The following is a 24,080-nucleotide window of genomic DNA, read 5'->3' as shown; positions in this document are numbered from 1 at the left end:
TGTTAGCCTGCTTCACTGTGGCATAATCAACTGTAATTTACCATGCTAAAGGTCTCCTCTACACCAGTGAAACATTTAAGATTAAATGACTAAAAATATCTATAGATTAAGTAGTAAATTAAGAGTTGTCACTGAAACTTCCAAACATGCAGATTAAAAATTCCTGTAAAGAAGACAGGGAAGTTTGATAAATTTTAAAAAATATACATATATACACTTCAGAAACACTATACATCTGCTTTCTACAGGCAGGAAGATACAGAGGGTTGACATACTGTTACCGAAGTCCAAACAGTCACTTACCATCTAGAACCATCTTAGCAGCAATAGCCGTTGGGTATCCTACTGTTTTAGCCATGGCAGAATATCCTTTGTTATCACCATAGACAACCAGATCGACAAATTTGTCTTCCAAATGACCAGAAGGATGCCTGAGACCTATTTCATTTCTCATAACAATCATATCTCTCTCTCCAGTGCCTAAGAGAAAAGCATGCAAACTATTCATTGCTTGTATTTCAGTCATATCAAGATGAGGTTCCTGATGAGCAAGGCACTATGCATACACAGCATGTGTATGAGGGAAGTGACTTAATATAGGGAATATTAAGGAATACAGAATATTAAGATGAAACTAAAAATGTAACAGGGAAAGCAAAGGATAAACTAGGGGAGTAGAGAACATCACAAGACATTAAAAAAACCTAACGTGAAGGTTTATTAATGAAGGTGAACAAACTAATCCAATTAAGGCCGATAAGAGATATTGACTTGTTCCACTCAAAGCCATGAAAAAGAATTTCTCACATACCAAAGGGCAGCTTCCTCTCCATGTGCTTTGCAAGAGCCCCCACAATGGAATCTGCTGCTGGAACTGGTTCATCTCCCAATAAACCTAGCCTGGCAGAAGAAATGAGACAGACATTGATCACTGCCAATCAACAGCTTAGTCTCAGTTTTGTAATTTCCAGCTTTTTCAGCTACCAGTTTAACAGTCTCAACACGGACCAAAATGGGCAAAATTGCAAAACTTTTTTTTACACCTTTAAAAATCACTGGGACATTTTACCATTCCACTGCCTCCAGCTGACTTTTGTCCTTTTCCAGTTTGCTAAATACAGCTTCTTTAAGAACGTGGTACTCAGCAGGTGGCTTAATTCCAACCAGTTTGCACATGAGCTCTTTCTGTATTAAAAGAAAAGAAAAAAGTTCCTGAAGGCCTGACATCTGTTCCCACTCCTTTTCAGTCAAGGTTTCAAGAACCCACTGCTCCACCAAGCTCAGTTAACATCCAGGACTTCTGAGTAGACAGGTTATGTGTACAGGGAAAGTGAGATAGTTTGAGATTTTTAATCACGACAAGTGATCTTTTCCTAAAATACTTTGTACCTCACCACTCAGCTGCTTCCCCCTACTTTTTAGTCTTATCCCTTCCTCTGGCAGTGAAGAAAGAACATAGAAATCTGCATGAACAAGGGTACACTGGGAAGATGATATTAGGGTGAAAGAGAAGCCACCTGGAGACAGCCAGAAAGTTAGGAACTTAAGGGTATCTTTCAGCTGGTCTAGAAATGGAGAAAGTCCCTTTGAAAAGGAAGGAAACAGACTGATGAGATGAACAAAGCTCTGGCAATCCTGAGAGTATTACCAAAAAGCTTTCTGCGCATATCTGAAGGCCATTTGGTACTATCTAGATGCTAATTATTGCTTGCTTCATTCACAGCAAGACAGAGAATAAATGGAGCTATGAACAAGATATGAAGCAAGCAAGAACTGCCGAGTCTGTTTAGAAGCTCAGGTTAGCCTATTTACAAGAAAACTAAAAACACAAGGCAGAGGAGATAAAAGGAAAGTACCAAGATGTAACAACATTGCTGAGATAAGGTTTGCACTGAGACGAAGAAGTTTATAGTTCTTTACATAGATGACACTGTATCCTTATTCACTGAGACCAGAAAGACTGGAAATTCTAGCCATCTTGGCAAAGAAAAGTGGAAGATATCAATCCTAGAATTGAAAGTGGACTTGAGTGAAAAATCATCTTCAGAAAAAGTAAAAGTAACTCCTAGCCTATTTTATGATGCTGGTGGACCATTTTACAGTCACTGAAATGGACACACTGCTGAAAGGGCAGCCCATACTGCAGCCCAAAAATGCCTGAGTTTGGGAAGATGGGAAGTGTTGTGTATGTGTATGCTGGTCAGAGACAAGCAAGACTGGGCCTCTTCACCATGTGCTTTTTTGATTTTGAGAACACTCAACGCATTCTTAACTTGAAATAACGGCATCATCAGAAACATACTGTGCTCTCCTCAGATGATCACACAGCATAAACCTGGTGGTTAAGGAAGGAAACAGGAGACAGATCTGAATTTTGTTCATCTGAGTAATAAACAAAGTTACTCTTTCAAGCGTTTGCAAAATGGAAGAAAAATTCCTCACAAGACAGACAAACAGACCTGACAAGTAGTAAGCTGTTTGTAAATTCAGCTCTCTTTACACTATACTGAAATATGAAATTCCCTGCTTTGCCCACAGGGACAACCAAAACATTGATTGTCAAATGTAACAGCAGCACATCATAGGAGTCATACCTTGACTGAGATTAAGATGAAGCGAGGCATCAGTAAGCAACACAGAAAAGCAGGATAACAGAAGAGAAAAAAATGCTTGTACGGAGTTTTAACAAAAAAAATATTTTAATATACTCATTTAGGCATGATCTCTTTCTTCTTGATGCCCTAAAAAATACTTTTACACTGAAGATGATGGGCCAGTACCAATACGGACGCTGCAAACTCACAGCACTGAGGGCTGGATTCCGACTAACAGAAAATTCAAAACAATGCATAAAAATATTGTATGGCACCTCTAAGGGTCATCTAGCCCAACACCCTACTTGAAGCAGCAGTACCACCAGCATTCAAGTCAGCCATGGCTTTGTCTAGCTGCGTCCTGGAAGCCTCCAGCAAGAGAGGCTCCAGAGTCTCTGGGAAGTCTGTTCCAGCACTGTATTACATTCCTGCTGAAGAAAATCTTCCTAATTTCCAGGAGAAAAAAAAGCAGAGAAGACCAGGATGCAATATAAGATTCCCATTGCTAAGCACACCCAAGGCTAGCAATAAGAAGAACATTACTAAAACAGGGGAAAGAAGGTAGAGTAAGCACAGTAACTCACCCAGGTTAGAGGTGGTGTGGTTGAGCTTAGCAAAGGATAAGGATCTGGGTTTATTAATCCTAGTTTTACAAAGCCTCCCATAGTTTTAGAGTATCCCTGAAATAAAAGAATAACATGGTTAAAAAAAATAATCACGTGAAACTGAGGTGAATATTTCTCCTTGGTTTGAATGTAGTGGTGGACACAACCATGGTAGCGTTAAGCATTATTCCCATGGGAAGACAGCCACAATAACACAATGCCAATGGGGTTACTGCTACAGAGTGGTACCTTCCTCAGCCCCTCTCCACCCCTCCCCCTACTTTTTCAATACCCTCTTTAATGACTTCTTGTTCTTCTGCCATCAATACTTCCATGGCAAGTAGCACTGGTTCATGAGATCAGAGGGCTAAGCTGGCCAGCACTAGTTCAAACTCCAGCACATCATTACAGACAGGGTTCTATCAGCCAGCTGGCCCATAAACAAACTACTGGACACAGAGAGCCCAACTCTGAACTCAGCTCACCCCAGTTTTACAGCAGTGTGTTTGTATGGACATCAGATAAACTGAGTTTAGAGACAAGAATCCTGTGTGTTTGTATCTTTCCTTCTGGAATATCAGAGACAAATCCAGGACAGCAGTGGAATGGTATTTAAAAGGAACTGCAAAGGCTGCAATAGGCTGCACAATAAAAGAAGTCTCAACTGGTTTCTGCTCATTTCGTTCGTATCCTGTAAACACTCCCACAGGGCTGCTGGATACCTGAAAACAGTTACGTGCAAGTGACCAGAAACACTGTAAGCAAGCAGAATGGTGGAAATAAGCACCCTAAAAGAGGGCTAATTATATTTAGGAGCCACCTCCACCAGCACTAGGTTATCAGCTCCGATGGCCTTGCAGTGAGATCCTTCTGTGACACCTCATTTTAATCTGACTCCATTAGCTAAAATAAAATAAAATAAAAGGCAGTCTGAGGAGATGTTAGCCTCCACACTGAATGGACTGCTTTCTGCTCTGCAACACAGCAGCATGTGCAAAGGGCCAATATTAACTTCTGCCCTGCTCAGCACTATGCTCTGGCATGTAGGTACCATGCAGGCAGAGGTATGGCAAGCTCTTCCACACAACCCTACCAACATCACCCCAACCCAAAGTGACGGACTTGCTTTGGGGGTCAAGAAAACAGCACTAACCACAGAAACATCGCTCTTGCAGCACACTGATAAGAACTCTCCATTGTCACCCTGACATTTTTGCTTTTCCTTGTGCTAACACTTAGACAAAAGAAAATTTTACCAGGCACCGGATGGAAGAGTAGACACTGTTCTATTAAGACTTCATGACGAGATAGATGCCTTCCACATATTTTTAGCTTCTGAACAAGAGATCGTATCCCGACTGACAAAGAGAGGGCTATTGCAATTTGTAACCCTTATTTCCCTACATCGGCCTTCCATCTTCTGTTGCTAAGCAAGCCTCCCACCCAGAAATAAAGAAAAAAATCCTGTTGTATTGCAACAGAGGAATTAAGAGGGAAAGGACATACGCATCATTCCTCAAGCCATGCACAAAACAACAATAACTTAAACCTTGACGTAAACCTTAATTCGATAGATATATCATGACATCCACAAAAGCTTTTTCAAGCCTTCAATATGGTTTTAGATTTATTCCTTCTTAACATATATTGACCAAATAAATAATAAAAAATCTGAAAGAAAAAATATTATGTTTTGATTCTGCTTCATGCACCTAACAAATGAAAGGAAAATAGTCTATCATTTAGAAGGGAAACACATTTATCTCTTAACATTTTACTTCACTGACCAAAACGTTAAAGCTGCTCAAATTTAAGATTTCCAGTTACTCAATGGAAAACTTTCTCAGTTTGATGGAAAACCTTAATTTTCACTGAGATTTTTACATTATGTTTTTCATAGGAATGTAAGCGACAAACTGTTAACTTCAAATTTTTATCAACTTTAAGAGAATAGATCAAGTCTTAAAAATACATAACAGCAACACACATCACACAAACCTGTCAGATTTATTTAAAATTTTTTTAAATCTTCTATTGATCTGACACCAAATACAGATCCAGAGAAAAAAAAGAAAAAGAAACAGAGATACAGGACTATGCAAGCTAACTGACCAGCTGCCTAAAACAAGTAAAACTATTTTTCCGGTTTGCAACAAACACTTGTTAAATAAACCAAGTAAAGCTACATTAAAAAAATGAGAAAAGTGCTTTCAATTATCTCTCAATCAGGGCAGTGGAGAGCTCGTAAATAGCAAGTACAGAGCTACAAAAGACTGACTTTTAAATACATAGTTCTCTTGAAATGACAACATTCACCTCTTGAATAAAACAATAATTAATAATAATAACAACAACAACTTACTTTGTATCTTAAGGTGCCTCTCAACAAAGTGTGAGCTGTCTGAATACCATACGGCTCAGCATATTTTGTACTGTCTCTGTTAGGAAAACCTTCAAGATTTAATCCTGGGAAAAAATCCATCGGAGTAACAGAATCAAGTAATGCTCCTCCAGCTGGAATATTGATAATCTAAATTTTGTGAAAGAACAGCAATATTATTTCAGCGCAATACTGTTTAATTTATTTTACAACAGAAAAGATGAAGTGTGCTCAAAATAGGAACAATATGCATAGCATTTCTGGTGCAAAGGCCCAATCTAAATAAAGCACTTGCACAAGCCATTTAAGCATATCCTGTGACAGAGGAGCATGCACTATGTCAGTCATTACTAATCAAAAGGCTAAAACAAGCCACATCCTTCTCACACACCTTGTTAATTCCTGCTGCATTTATATTAAGGTGACAGGTTCCCATTTCACTTACATTACTGTAATTTTGGAGCACCTCCCCACGCTACACCAGTGTGAAGGGAGCTTCTGCCCATAGCCTCCCTGCTTTTTGGTCAATTTTTTTATTCTCTTTTTTTACTGGGGAGGAAAAGGCAAATGTAAACAGAAGGATGGGATTTTGTTTCTTTTTTTTTTTTTTTAAAGATTAAAATAAATCAGGGGATATCACACTGATATAAAATTGCTGCCCATGTGTATCTTTACTTGCAGCTACAAAGCACAGAGTGAACGCACTGTTGGAAGGAAAACATTTAAAATAAAATTGCCTAATTCTATTATTACTCCCACCCAAAGCTTTGAACCCCGCTTCCTTTAAGCAGGCGATACACAGATCTGCTACACAGCATCAATCCATTTTGTTACTTCTGAGCAAAGCGGCAAGGTTTCCTTCTAGAAGAAGGACTAAAGCAATGAAGTCAATGAAGTCCGCAGCAATGCCAAAAGATCTTATTGTTTGTCAGGCAAGACACTAGTGTGGAAGATTCCTGCACAACAGTCAAAGACAGCTAAGGATTTAGTGGCAAGGAGGAAAAATGGTACAATTTACTGACAAGTTTGCATAGTGCTCTCATAATGAATCATTCATATGCATGATCTAATTTTTCCTAGCAACGGGTGAACCAGGTCAGAATTAAGTAAGAAACATTTTCATACTCTCCAAGAGACCCTTTCATGTGAAACTTGTAACTATGTGTTGTTGCTTTTTAAATAATGATCCAATGTGCAATCCCTGAGTTTCTCCTCTCTTACTGCAGTAAGAACACTAGAGCACCAAAATGTCATGATAAAACATCTCAAAAGATTTCTCAGTTCTACAGATCAAAAAGTTTAGATAATTAGCTAAACTTTACAGTGGTTATACAAGACAGTCTCCTTGACATTTGAAGAGCCCCTGCTCAGTAACTGTTCTGAGCAAGCGGGAATGATCAAACAGATAGGACTGGAAAGCAGAAATGTGATAATGGCTTGCAATAGCTTTGCACAAATCAGTTACAGTCTTTCCATAAAACAGATGCAGTGACATTTGCTAGGTTAACTCTACTCTAATGACTCCTGCACAAACAGCAAAACAGAGCTTATATAAAACACATCAGAAAGCACTGTACACTTTCACAAAACCCACTCAGTGGGTTACTGGTATTAGAGATCGCATCAAAAGAAAAAGAAATCAAATAGTTCTGCTATACACTGTGCAAGTACAGAATGAAGCTGTTTGGTTTTACAAACATGACTAGACAGAAAAGCAAGTTGAAGGATGCACTCTCACCTTTTATTCACAGAGCCAAAGACAGGGCAATTAAGTGGCAAAAGCAACACACAAAAGGGATGGAAGCTGAACAGAACACCAATCTCAAGCCAGTGCTTTAGTCATTAGAGCATGCTCCTTCATTGCAATCAGATTCCATACAGTAAGTAAGAATTAAGATGGCAGCAGCCAGGCACCATCACACTCCAAACACAGGATTAAGTGATGTATGCAACTTGCTTAGGCAGCTGACTGTAACCAGCTTGAAAGTAAACACAGCAGCTTACAAATCCCAATTCCCTCCTTAGCCCAATTCCACCTTCTTTGTCTGGCTTTAAATGGAAATGTTAGGATTACTTCACCTCTCCATTTTTTAAATACGTAGCAGACTGAACTGTATTCAGCAACACTCCTTGCGGGCTCCAGCTGAACTTGTATCTCAGAGGATTGTCAGAGTGCTCTGGAGCTGGTAGGCCACCGCAGAAAGAAGTGTAGGATACAACCTGTCAGAGTTACCCACAGGAAAGAAACGATGAAGAGAAGACAGACCAGGATGCAAACAGAACAGAGCTACCCTGCAGAATCCCCATTAGTTCTTAAACTTTCTATTGATGTTATGTCCCAAATGGGCCAAATTGAATCTACAGTGGACAGGAGAAACCTGAAGAATTTCACTGAGCAACAGTGTCAAGATGTCACACTTAAGGCACCATCCATAAAGGAGAGAAAACCAAAACACACACTGGGGCAAAGCCATCTTAGTTGATGGTCTCACTAATTGGATTAGTTGACACCAAATCCCAAGCATCAGAAAAAGTAAGGTATCCAGAGTCCATTACACATCAGTGACATGCCCCACAACTGGCTGGTGTTAAAGGAACAACTTTACTAATAAAATCTTGGCAGAACTATGCACTACCTGCCAACCTTACCGTAGCACCAACTTCTTTTGCCTTGTCAATACATTCCATCGCCAACATATGGTCAAGACCAGGATCCAAACCCATTTCGCTGATAACTGTAATACCAGCTGCTTCTACGCTAAAAATTACAGAAATGCAGAGCTGTCAGAATATTCACTATTACTGGCCTTCTATTCAGGAAATCTGTCTAACAAAGGCCCAGTGAACTTTCCCCAACACAGTAAATTCTGGGCTCTGTCTGCAGCTTGGGGAAAAAAAAACAGAAGCAGTTGTTAAAACCTGAATGGTGACAATTGTCTAAGAGTCATTGTAGCCTTGGTTTCTCTTACTTTGCTGCAACATCTAGGGGCTGGTGGAAAAAGAAATTTCTACCAGCTATTCCATATCCCACATTCTCCTGGACAGTGCTATAATGTAGGAAGGTGATAATGCAGAGGACAGCACAGAGCTAGTCATGACTGCCTTAGCTCCTGTGGGGGAGAAAGATTGAAAGGCCTACTTTCCCAAATTACAAGCAGTTGGGCTTTCTTTAACAGTTGCCTATGCTCCCAGAGCAGCTCAGTTACCACCACAAACTGAGGTGACTTATTTTATTTTCAAAATCACTTTGTGTTTTGACAAATGAGAAGTGTCTTTTTCTTTTTTTCTTTTTTTTGAGAATGTGATATGACCTCTTGGCATCACAGCAAGAAGGGGAGGAGAGAAAAGCCCCTAAACCTCCCTAATTGTCTGGAACTCTGGTTCTCTACCTGTCCAGCTTTCTCTGTTTTATCTTTTTTAGAGACACAATACGTACAATTCTCATCTCACTGACTTGAATTCACTTCAGAGGTTCCAGTACCATGACCAAGAGGAGCACCTAGATGAAGCTCCATGCCCAAAACAACTTCCAATCACATAAGCAGGGCAACAGAAACACTAGAATAGTTAGAACTGTCACCAATTTGAGACTAATATAGTGGGCCTGTCCAAAAGAAGGTGGCATGAAGGAGTATATGACTGTAGATACAATATGCCAAGAAAGAGTTTTTATTAGGGGAGTGCGAAGGATGACAAAGAAGCTTGCTGTCTTTGGTAGGACAGGACAGCCCAGCTGCTCTGCTTGAATATCAGCCCAGCTCAAACACCCTAACAAGTCTGAGGAGAGAGGGGAAGGCACATTAACATGGAATAAGATGGGGCATGCAGAAGAGTACGTTCCCGTGTTTAGAGCACTACTCTGACCAGACTAGGGTTTGCACTCATTTCTCCATTCTGCCACAGCCTCCACATGCAACTTTGGGGAAAGGTACTTAGTCCTCCGTCACAGAAAGGGAGGGAGAAAGAATGCAGAAAACAGTAATTCACAATAAGCATTGCAGGTGTAACGGACTGCAAAATATTCAGATAATGCACTAAAGAAGGAGCAATACCAGGGAGATGCTAGTCTCATACTTACCTGTCCTGGAGTTCTTTCATAGCTGGTGTTAAGTAACTGGCTGTTACCAAGTTCACTTTGTTGTCAATACATTTCTTAGCAACCAAAGGATGTGCTGAATAAGGCAGCAAACTACAAATGAAGAATTACGCAATATCAAAATCCAATCAGTTACTTACGCTGTCACTGGAAAGACACTCACAAATGGTTTTTGTATGCCTACAGAAGAGCTCAAGTAAATGCAACAGTCATACCTGCCTTGCCCCGAGCAGTTTCATACCTACATAAGTGAAATGCTACCCTCCAATGCTACTCAGAAGAGCATTATTGTATGCGCTCAGAACAGGGCACAGGGCAATAGGGGAATCATTCTTTAGACAGCACCTTTTGTCACACTTCTCTTTATAAAAAACAAACCACTGAACTCTCTTCAAGGCCACCTTCTAAACAGGCATGCTGGAGGTTTAGAAGATGCAAAACTGTAAAACCATCCTTGAGAAAGCTTGCATTACAATGATCTTGCTGAAGTACTTTGTGAAAAGCATGCTCTACCTGGAAAGGAAACAACACTCATGACATCTGTGGCAAAAGGGACAAAATGGCAAGGACTATGAAGTCATTTCCTCCCGTTTCAATACCTGGAAAGAAATCTTTCTTAATGAGATATTTAAGAGAAATGGCCAGGATGTCAGAATTTTGCCTCCTCTTGCAAATATGCAAATTTGATCCGAGGAACACATACATTGGTGGATGCAACTGGCCCCTCACACTAAGGCGGCTGTCCACGTAACTCGTGAATGCTTCTAAAAAGATGCTGCAGTCAAAGCCCCTTTTAAAGTCCTGATGCCTGGCTACCTGAGAAGGCAGTGGCCAGTTACAACTATTTACATACACAAATATGACCCTAGTTCTTGGGCATTAAAAAAAAAAGTTACCATGTTGGACTAGGAGAAAGAAGCAGCATGACTTAGGGTTGAGCCTATCATGTTCTACACAGAATTCTGACCTGATCACAAGGTCATGTTTCTTCACCAAAGAGGACAGCTTTTCCTCGTGCTTAATGACATCCATATGAACTGAAGTAACGTTGCTGTATTTTTTCGTCAGTTGTTCAAGTTGTTCCTTCATGACAGATGCTGTTTTAAAAGTAAAACACATCAACTGTTACCTAAAGATGAAGGTAAGTCCAAAGCACTCCCACATACAATTGTGCTTTACACACACCTCCTTCTTCCCAAAGAGCAACAGTTGCACGGATGTTTTCCTTCACTAACAACTGAAGAGAAATCAGGCATAAAGCACGTTACTTCCCCTAAAGCAGTCAATTTTATTATCAATTGCTAATGTCAAGCCATAGCAGCTATAACTCAAGAACAAAAATCTACAAAGAATACTTAATCTCAGAAATAACAAACCACTCACTGCTAAATTATGTAACATGAACAGAATTGTAACCAATCAGCAACTTTGTGGGTGTACTTTAGCAAAAGTTTTAACTGCAGTTTTCCTATCAGCAGACTAGGTCAACACAAATTATTTATGCAAAACTAGAAGTCTCTTTTCCACTCTATGAAGAAGCGGGTCTAGAACATGAGATAAAGGACTGTTAAACCTATCTTTGTGCAGTAGGATACCCCAGAACCCACCAGCTCACTTGCATCCTGTGCACGTGTCCTCCTGGCATGGTTTTCTACAGCAGCACTGTCTACATTTGCCAGGTAACTGAGCACCCACATGGTGGGAAAACAGATAAACTAAACAGAAAGAAGCACACATTCACACCTAAGTGTTTTTTAGAGAGAGGGAAAAAAAGTCTGCTGAATGAATGCATCTCTTACGCAGAAATGCATCACAAAAGTGTCATTAACTAGTTACAAAAACCCAACACTTTTAGTATAGGCTAGGCAGGGTTGTGATCCACCCCGAAAGCGTACTCCCATGTCTTTAACTCTGACCCCTCATAAAAAGCTGTGGCAAGGTATATTCTAGGTTTAAAAAAACATACATACTGGAGGTTCAGTCTTTGATATCTCAGGTAAACACCTGCCACTCTTTGGTAAGTATCAAAACATACCAAAAAAGAGGTTACAAAGTTTTCAAAGAACAAGTGACCAAACCACTGATGGAAGGATAAAAGCAGGTTCTTTTGGAATCCTTAGAAATACACTATTATACTGGATCTAGAAGCAGATCGATTAAAGAAAGTGTTTGAGGGTGAAGACTACAAATAACAGTCACACAAGAGGAGCGCTTGGATGTGTACATTCAGGCTAGAGAAAAGTTTTAGAGAGAGATCACAAGAAAGTGGCAAGAGCTGTAGTAAACACTTCTATTGATATAGGAGAAGAACTAGAACAATAAACCTACCACGCAAGGTCTGGGGAAAATAAAATAAAGACGACCAGCAGAAAAATGTAACAACAGCTCTGCTATGCCCAGTGAAAAGTATGACTAGCCCATTCAGGCAGACCAGTATTTTTTGGGTAGGTAGAGTATTAGTGGAAAAGCTGTTAGGGATAGGGAGTCAAAAGGATCAGACAAAATAAAAACTTTAAAAGGAGACAAAGAGAACAGAAGTCAGAGTAATGAGTAGGATCTCAGTGACATCCCACATACAGTACTATGAAACCAAGCAGCATTTTTTCTTTTCCTTATTTATTTGGTGGGCAATCACACAATAGGCTTGATCTTCATGCTTTGATTTGGGGGGAACATCATCCCGTGAGTGTAGCAACCCTTACTTAAATGAGTCATGCAGTGGTCTGCTTGGCAGAACAAGGTGTAGGAGAAAACTAGAATGCCAGAAACTCACATCATAGTCCTAGATATATTAAATACTATTGGGATTCATGAGTTCATCAATTTGCTGGAGAAGCACTGCACAACTAGAAAGGTAGGGGAAAAAATAAAAAATAGTTGCTTACCCCAAAAAGAGCCTTTCCTTGCAGGTTTACAACCCCATGTGAAACAGAATAATTAAATAGCATTGAAGCAGGCAGAGGTTTTATTCTTGCTTTGATTTTCACATGGACATATGGAAAAGGCATGTCCAGTGCTTCCCAATTTAATGAAATACTGTGTTGCACTGACTCTTAAGGGAAGATTGCAATGGAAAAAATTGTGTCGTGGTTTAACCGCAGCCAGCAACTAAGCACCACGCAGCCGCTCACTCACTCCCCCCCATTCAGTGGGATGGGGGAGAAAATCGGGAAAAAGAAGTAAAACTCCTGGGTTGAGATAAGAACAGTTTAATAGAACAGAAAAGAAGAAACTAATAATGATAATGATAACACTAATAAAATGACAACAGTAGTAATAAAAGAATTGGAATGTACAAATGATGCGCAGGGCAATAGCTCACCACCTGCCGACTGACACCCAGCTAGTACCCGAGCCGCGATTCCCCGCCCCCACTTCCCAGTTCCTAAACTAGATGGGACGTCCCATGGTATGGAATACACCGTTGGCCAGTGTGGGTCAGGTGCCCTGGTTGTGTCCTGTGCCAACTTCTTGTGCCCTGGCTGGCCACGAGAAGCTGAAAAATCCTTGACTTTAGCCTAAACACTACTGAGCAACAACTGAAAACATCAGTGTTATCAACATTCTTCGCATACTGAACTCAAAACATAGCACTGTACCAGCTACTAGGAAGACAATTAACTCTATCCCAGCTGAAACCAGGACAAATTGTATGCCCAATATGTTTTAAAAGTAAACTGGTTTGGGATTAGCATCATCCTGCTGAAAAACAACCATTTTCAATCAGTGCAACAATTTATCTTGAGGCCTGAAGTATTTTAGGTCACTATGCAGTATATATTTTCTCCTGGTTTTAAAAATGTTCACTTCTCTAACCTGGCCAAATAAATACAGAGGTGAAGTATTCAGTCAGTTTTTGGTGGTAGTAGCTAGTTCTGCAAAAGCACAGACCACTGAAAAGCAAGAAGCTGATTAGAAGGCCAGGAGGGGAAAAAGTCCAAAAAGGAAAATTTGTTTTTCTTTTTTAGGCTGTGCTTGGTTCAAGTGAGACAGGAAAACCTTAACTAGTTTTAAGGTCTTGATGAACATGCAGGTTCAACACAGCTAACTAACGAATTTAGTAAATAAACATGTGCCCAGAAAAGCTTACCCCATCCCTCATTCCACATAGCCATACATTTATAGATAAATCTGGTTAAAAAACTCTGTTTCAGTACATTTTAGCAGAATTCCTATTTAGACCCAAGAATAGCTTAATAGCTTAAAACAAAAACATTTCACAGCATTCACCATTTTTAACAGAACAAAGATACAAACATTAAGCTTTTGCTTAGGCCAAATATGACTAAATGGCCCAGATTCAATCTGACTAGTTTCAATATTTACCTATGGCTTAGTCCTACCAATCCTGCATATGCTACTATTACCACTAAAAGGCAGAAATCCAGTCTCTGCCTGTCTCCACTTGTTCCTTCCTATTATCTTGCTCCTACTGCCACCGACACTTACCATTATAAGCAAAGCAGAACTGAAAAAGAGATCCAGGTTAAAGCAACCAGTATTTACCACATCTGACTAAAAGTGCATTGGTTTCCTGTCCCAGCTCACCATGCTGCCAGCACAATTGGAACACAGCCAGGAGAAAGGAGTGGGCAACAAAGGCAGCAGGTAGGACGCAAGCTTACAGAGATTTAAAAGCATCTGTGCCTCTAATGTAGGGCCTTATTTCCTTATTGCCACAGAGTGATTTTACATACCCTAGTAATCAACTTGTGCTGAGAAAAGAGCTAGGCAAAATCATCTACAAATTCAAACAAAAAAAAGTTGATTACATGAAGGTTTCCCAATTAAGACCTTTGTCATTTGGATTTAAAGTGGTGTAGCCTAACAGTAGGGAACCAAATGGGGCACTGCGATGTGCATTTTATGCTTTCTTCATCTACCTGCCTGCTGTCAAATATTAGACAAGTAACATATTTGTGTGTCTTTCCTTCTGAGCTTTTTTTGTGTGTGCCGTAGAAAACTGCATGCTTTTAAGCTACCCAGATAAGAGGCACCTGCTATGTTTGCTCAGTGCTTGGCAAAACAGATCCTTTCAGTTCACTGGTTTCCCTTACTACTACTGTATTGCAGGTGCTAGATGCAGCCTCCGTACCGATGAGGGGATGGACACTGCTGTAATCCTTCCCCAATCACTGCATCAGGCAGTGCTGATAACAGTAGAGTTCCCCTCTTCTTCCTTGTAAATCTTTTCCTAAGGGTTAAAAGTACTATGGTTATCACCGCAAAGGGTAGCAAAAGCAGCCAAGAATGAAAGTAGCATGAAGGGAAAAAAAAAAAACCAAAGCAGCAACAATAACAACGACAAAAATAAACAGAAATACAACAGTAAGTTTTAAAGGAAACCACTTCCCAGCAAAGTATCTTTCAGGCGATACAGCCTGGGTTTTAAATCTGATATCACAGAATCAGGGTAAAGTCATCATCGAGGGTACAGAAAAGCGTTTCTAAGATGCTCAGCCTGAAATATGCTACAGATAAAACCAAAACAGAGGAATAAACAAGCAGGCATGTGGGGCTGATGGGAAGGTCAGGTTCTGAAGGTTTACCACCACAGTACTGGTTATAACAACAGCAGAGGCTTCACTCATACAGATGTCTATAAAAACAATTTCATCATCTTCTTGAGTGAGTCTGAAAACACAGCCAAACACCAACAAAAGTGACTGACTAGCTACAAAACCAATTCCAAGCCCAAAGCAGGTTAGAAGGACAAATATTTCTAACTTGCCTATAGGTTATACATGCAAACAGTAAACTTTTAATGTGGCTATGTCATTTTCAAATCAATTATATAAACTCCAAGTGCTCAGAAAGCTACAAAATCATTTTCTGCTATGCCTAATGACACCAATTTTCTTTATCTGTTCTCAGAACCAGACCCACTTATGAGAAAGGTTCTGCCATGCTAGCAGGTTTAAATAAGACATAATTTTTCCATAAAAACAAGCAGAGTCTCACATACCAACTGTGATGTCAACGCTGGAATCTCTAGTGAGATATTCAAGTACAGGGCCAGAAACATAGCCAGATCCGAGCAATAAAACCTTCTTCTTATTACCCATCTTCTGCAGCTGAGCGTGTTCCCTAGGAGGTGTTACAGGCAAAATTAAAACCCACACAGAAGAAGAAAACTGTAAGCTGCTAAAGCTAACAGAATAAATATGTTTTAGTAAGTCTACAAACCACAAGCTCTATTCAGACCAAGTCAAGTTCCTGGCTACCTAACCCAAGACTGGGCAACTGCTGTCTAGTACTGCTTCCATTCTTCTGCTGCATAACTTCTAGTTTCTTTTCTCTAACATAAACATGATCAAATCCATCAACATCGCCACTGTTTCTACAACTGCTACTGGATCTTCAAGAAATTTTTCCTCAGTTGTCACAATATTTTTCCCAATGGCCAAATTACTATAACCTGATCACTTGAGGACTGCCAAGCTGTCTATGTCATGCTGGGCTGTCAGAAAGGGATTCCAGGCTCTGCCTTCCTCCCTTTACATCACGGGTAACTGTTGAAGTACACAAAACCATGCTGGTGAAAGCATGTTTCAGTGAAGTTATACTAGGTTCACATTAGGCCATCATATGAACATGATAGTCAATAAAAGTCAAATAAAAGTTAATGCCCAATTAAGAAATCCTGTTTGCAGACAAGAACTCAGATTTGAAAACCATCACAGAGTGTTTCAATGAAGCTTCTACTACATTCCTAAATAAACTTAAGAAGTAGCTCTCCTGTTGACTTTCAACATAAAGTGTATTCACATCAGATTTTGCATTTCTTTTTGCCAACCAGAATAAAGTTCAGCAGTTCAGCAGTTGTTTAAATATGCTTTCATAAATGTATAAATTATAGTAGGAAAACACATTTTGGTTGTTTATAATTATTTTTCCTTTTAGCTTAGATTTGCATTATGTTGTAAAATTAGGACTGTAAAACTGTATGTCTAACATATCATCACCATGCAGATAAAAACTATTTAACAAATAAAAAAAAATTTCTTAAAGCACTTTTTATTGTTGAAGAGAAGGAAGCTGTTCATTGCCCTGTTGTTTCACCTAATTAATGGAGATTGAGGTTTGGCTTTTCTTATCCCATATCCTGAAAACAAATTTCAATAAATAGGTAGGACCTTTGAAGATACAGACTTATGGGAAACTTCATAAGTGTATAAGCAAGTTCCTCAATTTCCCCTTTATCTACTGAGAGTTTACAAAGGCATATACTCCATTGTGGATTATGCCACAGAGAGATTCCTGACCTCTACCTGACAAGCTCATGTCCACTTTGCTTAAAGCTATTGTCCTCAGAAGAGGACTAACCATGTGTCTTCTAAATAATGTTCAGACCTTTTTGGGGCTCCACATGGAATCCATAACTCAATTTTCAGTTGTGTTTTTTCAGTTCAAAAATGGCCATAATAATGAAGGATGGTGTTGGAGCCTGCCAGAGCAATACCTAATAGCATGACAACAAAAGCGGTATTGCATGACCTGAAGCATGGCATGAAGTACCCACATACATTTGGGGGAACAAGGCCTCAAACAATAGCTTTGAAAGACTACTCTGAGTGAAAAGAGTTAAATCAATACCAGATGTATCTGTATCATCTGTCTGAAGCACATTCAAGCCTACTAACTGTGTCTGAGTATTTGTAAAGCTTGAATTACTCTCCAAAATTCCACATGTTCCATCCTCCCTTCCTCCACTTTCTGGTTTGATTAAAATTTTTAACAGTCATTCTTTTCAATTCATTAAATACGAATGGTATGTACCAATGTATCACCTCTCTAATCTATCCAATTTATTACTACAGATTACTGTGCACTTTGACCTTCATCCAAGTTTTACAGATTTGATTTTTTTAAAAAACTTAAATCATGATTTAATCCATTCACAGAAAGCCTCCTAAGCCCATCATATCCTTTCATATGACAAACCCAAGGACCTTCCTCCTACTACTATCAATTCCAATAGAACATCTTCTTCCACAGCTACAGCCTCACGGGCAAGGGAAGAAAAAGAATTCTTCTCCACCCTCTACTTATAGGGAGCAGCAGTGGCATGCAAGAGCTTGGAGCAACAGTGTTGACAAAGGGAAGACTTCCAACATGAAAGCAAGCTGGATTTTGCAATCAAACTTCTTATCCTATTTATTAAAAACTTCTCCAGCGTCTAGAATGAGGTCACACTTGGATCAAACATAGCATGTGTGCTCTAGGACAGGCACAAACACGAGCTGCTAAATGACCCACCAAGAATGGGAACAGAATCTACACAGTCCCAGAAAAGAACATTTCAGATTATACCTATTCTCTACATACAAGTTTAAATAATTCAGTTACGTTTATCAATGAACAAATAACAGTAATACTTAGAGGTCCACACTGTTAATGGGATATGCCATTGCAGCTGTGGATGAGGAACCGGTCGCAGGTATGAAGCAAGTAAAGGTGAAAAGATGGAGATAAGTTCAGTAAATCAAAGTGCTCCTGCATTCTAATGGCACCTAAGACAGTTCAGCTCATACGGTCCAGCTATCTTATGTCTGAAATGATCGTGGACTTCCAAAGGGTATAAGCAATTATTCTAGAGCCCTCAGAAACTAAACTAGACACAGCACAATACTTTGTTAGAGTAATAACACAAGCCACATAATTCCTACAGGCTCTAAACAAGAGCCTAACTCCAGCTAAACCATCACACCTTAAGCAGCAAAATCCCTGCTTTCATTTGCATTATCTCCAAAGTTTGCAAAGTAAAGGAGGGTATTGTTAGCAGGTCTTGCTTTTCTGACAGCTAAGTGAGCAACACCAATGAACAACTAAACATCACAAGCAACACACAGGTCTGCAGAAATATCAAAAATCTACCCACAAAAAAACCCTTGGGAATGAAGTCTCCAGATTCTCAGAGTAGTTCACAAAAGACCATGCAAGCGATTATTAAGAAAGCAAAAATAAAAAATAAAAAAAACCAAACCACCATATCATCATACTGTGTGAGGAATAAGAAAATTTATTACTGAGACAGCCTCTTGAGGTGGTCTACCAAACAGCACACAACAAAAATCACTGTGAGCTGAAGTCTTTGAGAGGCAAACAGCATGTTACTATGGGTGGAAAATGCACCTGTAGTTCATCATGCACAAGTTTATAACCAGAACTCCCAAAGTTCCCAAAGGAAACTGGAGTAGCTTGGCATGCAAAAGCCAACACACTATGTTTTTAGTGCATAGGGCATGCAGTGCTTGTGGTCAGACCAATTTCAACTTTTATATGATGTACAGTGCAGCTGGCATTGACTATGAACATGAAGCCAGAGGTACCCACTTGTCAAATTAACATTTTTCATAGGTAAAACATAGGTGTTTGTTAATAATAGGGAGCAAGGGGAAGGGAAGGGATATTCAGGTTATTTATACTTTTGTTTGCTTAATCCACTCAATGCTACTTCTTTCACGTTACCACTGGCGGGTAACTACTGAGACAGGTTATGGATGAAGTGGTAGCTAAAGCTGTAGCTCCAGGAATATAATGAAAAGTCTGAGAGTCTCACAGAGGCTCCTGAATACATACAGTCACAGAACAATGCTATACAGCACAGCCATACTAGGGGAAACTAGATTCAAGGTATATTAGAGAGCCTTTTCTTTTCAGCCATTCCTTTCAAAGGACTGTATGTTATATCCATTTTAAAAGGGCAAGGAGTAACAGAGTAATACTGGCATGTGGCTGTTTTCTGCCTCTGGTAAAATGATCTTCATAATGTAAGAAAGAGAAGAATGACCACTTTCTCAACTTCAATATAAGTTACTAACAACACATGTTAATGATTCAGGCAATGTCCATGAAGAAAGAAGGAAATCATCAAGTTAGGAGACATTTAGACACAGTGTAATATAGCAATATTCCACCAAAACACAAGAGTAAATAAATGCAAAACGGAAGATAGAATGCAGACAAGTGTTTGGTTTGTTTTTTTAAATTCTGAATTTTAAGAAGCTATACATTACCTGTTCTCCCTCAATTTCTGGATATATTCATACTTAGCTGTCAGTGAGCCATTGGATGCAATCACTGCCTAGAAATACACAAAACAAATTTTGAGGGTTTTTTGTATCTGTGTGTTTCAAAGCAGAGGAAGACAAACAGAGTGCCAAATTGCAAAACTTACATCTCGAACAACAGATGAGTACTTCTGGCTTTCAAGAGGTTCTGAGCCTTCTGATAACAGCTATGGAGATATAAGTTATTTCAAATCAGGTCATTTTATTCCCCATAATTTTTTTCAGAGTAAAACATCAAGATTTTAAGCAACATTTAAATGAATGCAACAATACCAGTATCTTGTAGATCCGAAATTCTCCTGGCCCTGATCAGTGTCATTTGACTTTTATGAAAATACAGGAATTCAAACAGCAGTCTGATTGCAAGTGATTGTTGCGTGCTCCAAGAAAATCAGATTTAGACATCTACTGCAGGGTTCAGGAGCAATGAACTACCTGCCAGAGCCTGTTCCCTGCCCACAAAAGTGTTCTTGACAAATCCCTAAGACATCCAGGTCACTAATGTCTCATTCACATGTTGCTTTTTGAAAGTATTGCCTCAAGACTTAGAAAGCTTTTTTGCTTTTTTTGAAGTACAAAGTCAGTTATGTTCTACAGCAGATTCCTTTTGCACATATACAGGAGACCAGAAAAGCAATAAACAAGCAGACCAAAGTCGAAGTCTTTTACCTTCGTGTTGGACACATAAGACCTTACCATCTCTTCAATATATGGGAAAAGCATATCGCCAAAGTACTCTGTTGCTTCTATAGGAAGCTGTGCTGGCAGATTGTCAATGGAACACATCAGAATCCCAGAGCCTTCAACACTGAAAGAGAGAACACAGCTCTTCTAAACTACTTCTCCTTGGTACCTGAAAAGTACCACCTTTCAGAAGTGTTTTAAATACACGATTTTTCAATATAATGTTTCACTGTACAAATTACAGAGGAAAGCAATAAAAATTAAAGCTTCTCCCACCTGTCATGAATAATATGCTGGTCAGCATCATACATACAAAATGGACTATCAATTGTTGTACACTCCGTCATAAATTCTATGGATCCTCCAGTGTCTGCTGAAATGTCACATATTGCCAGAAGCCTAAAGCCATTAAACAAAAAAGACAAAGGAATAGAGCATTACCCAAATTACTAAGAAACGTAGATATAAAAGATCACAAGTGAACAGGAAATAAACATAAGAAGATCTATCAGACTTGTAGTTTCATTCATCTTAACCAATTTAGAAGTCAACACAACACAAACAATGACATTGAGAAACATAATGGAAATCTGATCCTACTGTAGTCATAAAATTTCCATTCTCATCAACAGGATCCATATTTCATGCGTAACTTCTCAAAGACCAGGAGAATCCACTCATTCATCATTTCTTCTCTGTAATCCATGTGCTGCCAACACCTCCCATTCATTATCCATCTACCAATTCCCCCGAGCTGTCAATGGGCAGTCCTGCACTAGAATAACTTCATCAGCATAAAGGGAAACCTGAAGAAGTGCCTGCCTCCTTTCAGTTCACAGATAGCTGGGGCAGGTGGAGCATTCATTAGGCTAACTCACAATCTCTGGTTCCACTCAAGGTTAACATTTAAATTCTTTTATTTGTCATGTGAGAGAAAGAAAGGTGCCAGAGAGCAGAGAAGAGACAAAGACCTGCTTCCTCACCAGAATACGTTGCCACATCTTCCCCAAACCCATTGCCGTACTAGTCTCCTGGAGAACTATTACACAGGACTATTAGAGAAAGGGTGGCTCCCACCCATGCTGAAAGGAGACTAACCCTGGATTTGTACCCCATGTTACATCCTTAAAGCTATTCAGGGTTATGAAGCATTTCTGCTACCTGGTGCGGAAATCAGTGGTGTTAAGGAACAGTTACTGAACTTGCAGAAGCCAAATGACGGGGTAGGAAGAACTTGGCCAGCAAGCTCTGCTCAGGCATAGAGACTTCTAGCAACAATGGTGCAGTAGGTACACTTCCCAGATGTCGCACTGTTTGTATTGGATGATGCACAAGGATCAATGGCAGAATGACCTTTGCAGAAAGACAGCTGATACCTGTCAATCATTTGTACTGTGATGTTTTCAAAAACTCTAAACTGTAGAAACAAGACTGCAAAGCACAGAAGAACAAAAGCAGAATCAATGGGGCATATGCAACATGCAAGGAGGACGTAAGAAACAGAATCATTTGGTAGATACTGCTGTGAAAGTGCCTAACATTATGACTTAATTATGGCACTACAGAATTGTTACGAGTGAACTGAAGTGTCTTACTTGTGTGGTAACTCAGGACAGCCCCCCGTTGCACCAGCAGCAGATCTAACTGGCACCAGCAGCTTCTGAGCATCTTGTCGACTCAACAAGCGAGGAGTATGTTGTTCCCAGTATATGCCATTAATTAAACAAGTTGTGTAAGGTGCAACCTGCAAAGAAAGTTACAGATGCCTGATGTTCTCATCTAGTGCTTTAAAAAGTTGAAAGCACCTGGTCATGTGTTTTAAATGAATGGTCTCAATCGATGGATATGCAAAGGTGTAGTAACTACCACCGCTCTGTGGAAAACCTTCCATAAAAGAACAGAAGAGATGCTTACATCAGTGTTAAAGCGAGAAGTGTAAAGTTCTGGATGTTTATCGTAGTCCACTGGGTCATATAGTCCATCACGTTTCCTTACAAGATGATGGTGACGACTTAACACTGTCCCATAGACTTTTCTGAGGTCTGAGGTTAAAAAAATAAATAAATAAAATTAGCTGTTATACTTGGACGAAAAGGCTTCCAGTGTTTTCAATCACTTCATTGTCACAGCATACCTCCAGATCTGGAAACTTCCTTTAACTCATGTGGTTCCACAAACTCACATGGGAGGGCATTGAACATTTCTTGAGCACCCTGTAAACCATGAAGTAGGATTCAGAATGAGCAGAGAAGATAGAGTAACACTGCTCATCTGGTGTGTGAAAACAAATGTAAAAAAAGCTATGCACAACTTGACAGTCCTCCCCAGAGAACATCTTCAGAGATGTACAAGCCGTTTCACACATGACCCTGCTTACCCAAAACAAAGCTGCCTGGGCTCTACTTACAAGGAATTTACATCATTCCCCATTACTGCAGTATGCCTGACCCACAATCCAACGCCTGGTTTATATTTCTAATGGCAGAGCTGGGAGGCCTCAACTCAGCCACAATAGATACTTTTGCTGCCAGTCTCAGCAGCAGTTTCTCTTTAGGGAAGACCCCTGGAGCCACTCCTCACCAACCAGGCTGTTCTAAAGGCAAAGAACTTCAAGATGACTTTACCAACAAGCTGTGATCATAGAACACAGGCCTTTCAGACATGCCATCCTTTTGTCCAGAAAGCACACATTCGCATAGGCAGTAATTTCACTTTATAGCTGGAGCCTAGTTAACTGATCTTTGTTGCTAAAACCAGGGGTATGCCTTTGCTCTATGTCACAGAAAATAGCTCTGAAGTCCAGCACTTATAAGCTAAGTCAATGCTATAAAAACAGATATAAAAACTCAGCAAGTATTAAAAAAAATAATTCTTTCCCCCCACACTTTAATGGGGTGATTCAACATACCTTGTGAGCCTAGAGTCAACAGAGGGGAGAGTGGGAGACAAAAATCATGCAGGTGGGAAAGGAGAGAGGAGCAGTAAGACTTAACCCATTTTTCATGGTAAGAAGTTAGCATTGTCAGCCTTGTCAGGCATGATCTCATCTTAAAGGCATTAGTTTAGGGTACTTAAAAATTCTTACTGGGAAAGGAAAACCTGAAGACTAAGCAAACAAAATTAACCCATCAACCCATTTAACCTGATACGCATCATATGCCAAGAAGTTCTATTAAAAATAATATAGCATTTCATCTTGAGGACAGAATTCTTACCTTAGAAACATTACCAGTGCCTGTAAACACAAATGTTAAGGGCCCAACTGACTTTGGCATCAATCCCAGTGAAATTTCATACCCGGCATCCCGTACTGCCTGCACAGCCTGACTGCTATTCCTGTAGTTATGCGCCATCCCAATGTGCTGCAATCAAAGGCACAGAACCATCAAGATATTTTCCATATTCAAATACAGATAATTAGCAGATGCTCAAATGTCATTTTTGCTAAAGAAAAATACATACACATATACTCTTACCATGAAGGGAGTGTGATGTCCCAGGGCTAAAAATCGTAATCCCAATCCATGCAGAATGTTGATCATTCCTATTGTTAAAACAAAAAAAGAAAAATCAGACCATCAGCATTAATTAGGAATATGCAGTTAGAAACTGCAGAGACTGGCTGAAGTCTAAAATCATCCTGGATAT

At 39.7% G+C, this 24,080-nt stretch overlaps 1 protein-coding gene across 3 annotated transcripts in view; it reads right to left on the bottom strand.

Annotated features, from left to right (window-relative positions):
* Nucleotides 1-24,080, bottom strand: part of AASS (aminoadipate-semialdehyde synthase) — a 32,973-nt gene that overhangs the window by 3,880 nt on the left and 5,013 nt on the right. For all 3 annotated transcript variants that reach the window (XM_049813672.1, XM_049813671.1, XM_049813673.1), the window contains 19 exons: nt 23,909-23,976; nt 23,648-23,794; nt 22,567-22,645; nt 22,347-22,474; nt 22,028-22,176; nt 20,709-20,831; nt 20,445-20,556; nt 19,856-19,915; nt 19,695-19,762; nt 15,641-15,762; nt 10,643-10,772; nt 9,658-9,768; nt 8,229-8,337; nt 7,659-7,799; nt 5,562-5,729; nt 3,179-3,274; nt 1,070-1,185; nt 812-900; nt 304-480 (listed from right to left, as the gene is read on the bottom strand). In XM_049813672.1, coding sequence (XP_049669629.1) covers nt 304-480; nt 812-900; nt 1,070-1,185; nt 3,179-3,274; nt 5,562-5,729; nt 7,659-7,799; nt 8,229-8,337; nt 9,658-9,768; nt 10,643-10,772; nt 15,641-15,762; nt 19,695-19,762; nt 19,856-19,915; nt 20,445-20,556; nt 20,709-20,831; nt 22,028-22,176; nt 22,347-22,474; nt 22,567-22,645; nt 23,648-23,794; nt 23,909-23,976 — 2,193 coding nt within the window. The remainder of the gene's footprint in view (nt 1-303; nt 481-811; nt 901-1,069; nt 1,186-3,178; nt 3,275-5,561; nt 5,730-7,658; nt 7,800-8,228; nt 8,338-9,657; nt 9,769-10,642; nt 10,773-15,640; nt 15,763-19,694; nt 19,763-19,855; nt 19,916-20,444; nt 20,557-20,708; nt 20,832-22,027; nt 22,177-22,346; nt 22,475-22,566; nt 22,646-23,647; nt 23,795-23,908; nt 23,977-24,080) is intronic.

This window comes from Accipiter gentilis, chromosome 11 (assembly GCF_929443795.1).
Source record: "Accipiter gentilis chromosome 11, bAccGen1.1, whole genome shotgun sequence".
NCBI classification, from domain to species: domain Eukaryota; kingdom Metazoa; phylum Chordata; class Aves; order Accipitriformes; family Accipitridae; genus Astur; species Astur gentilis.
Note: the sequence above shows the minus strand (reverse complement) of the source record. Positions and strands in the feature narration are given on the sequence as shown.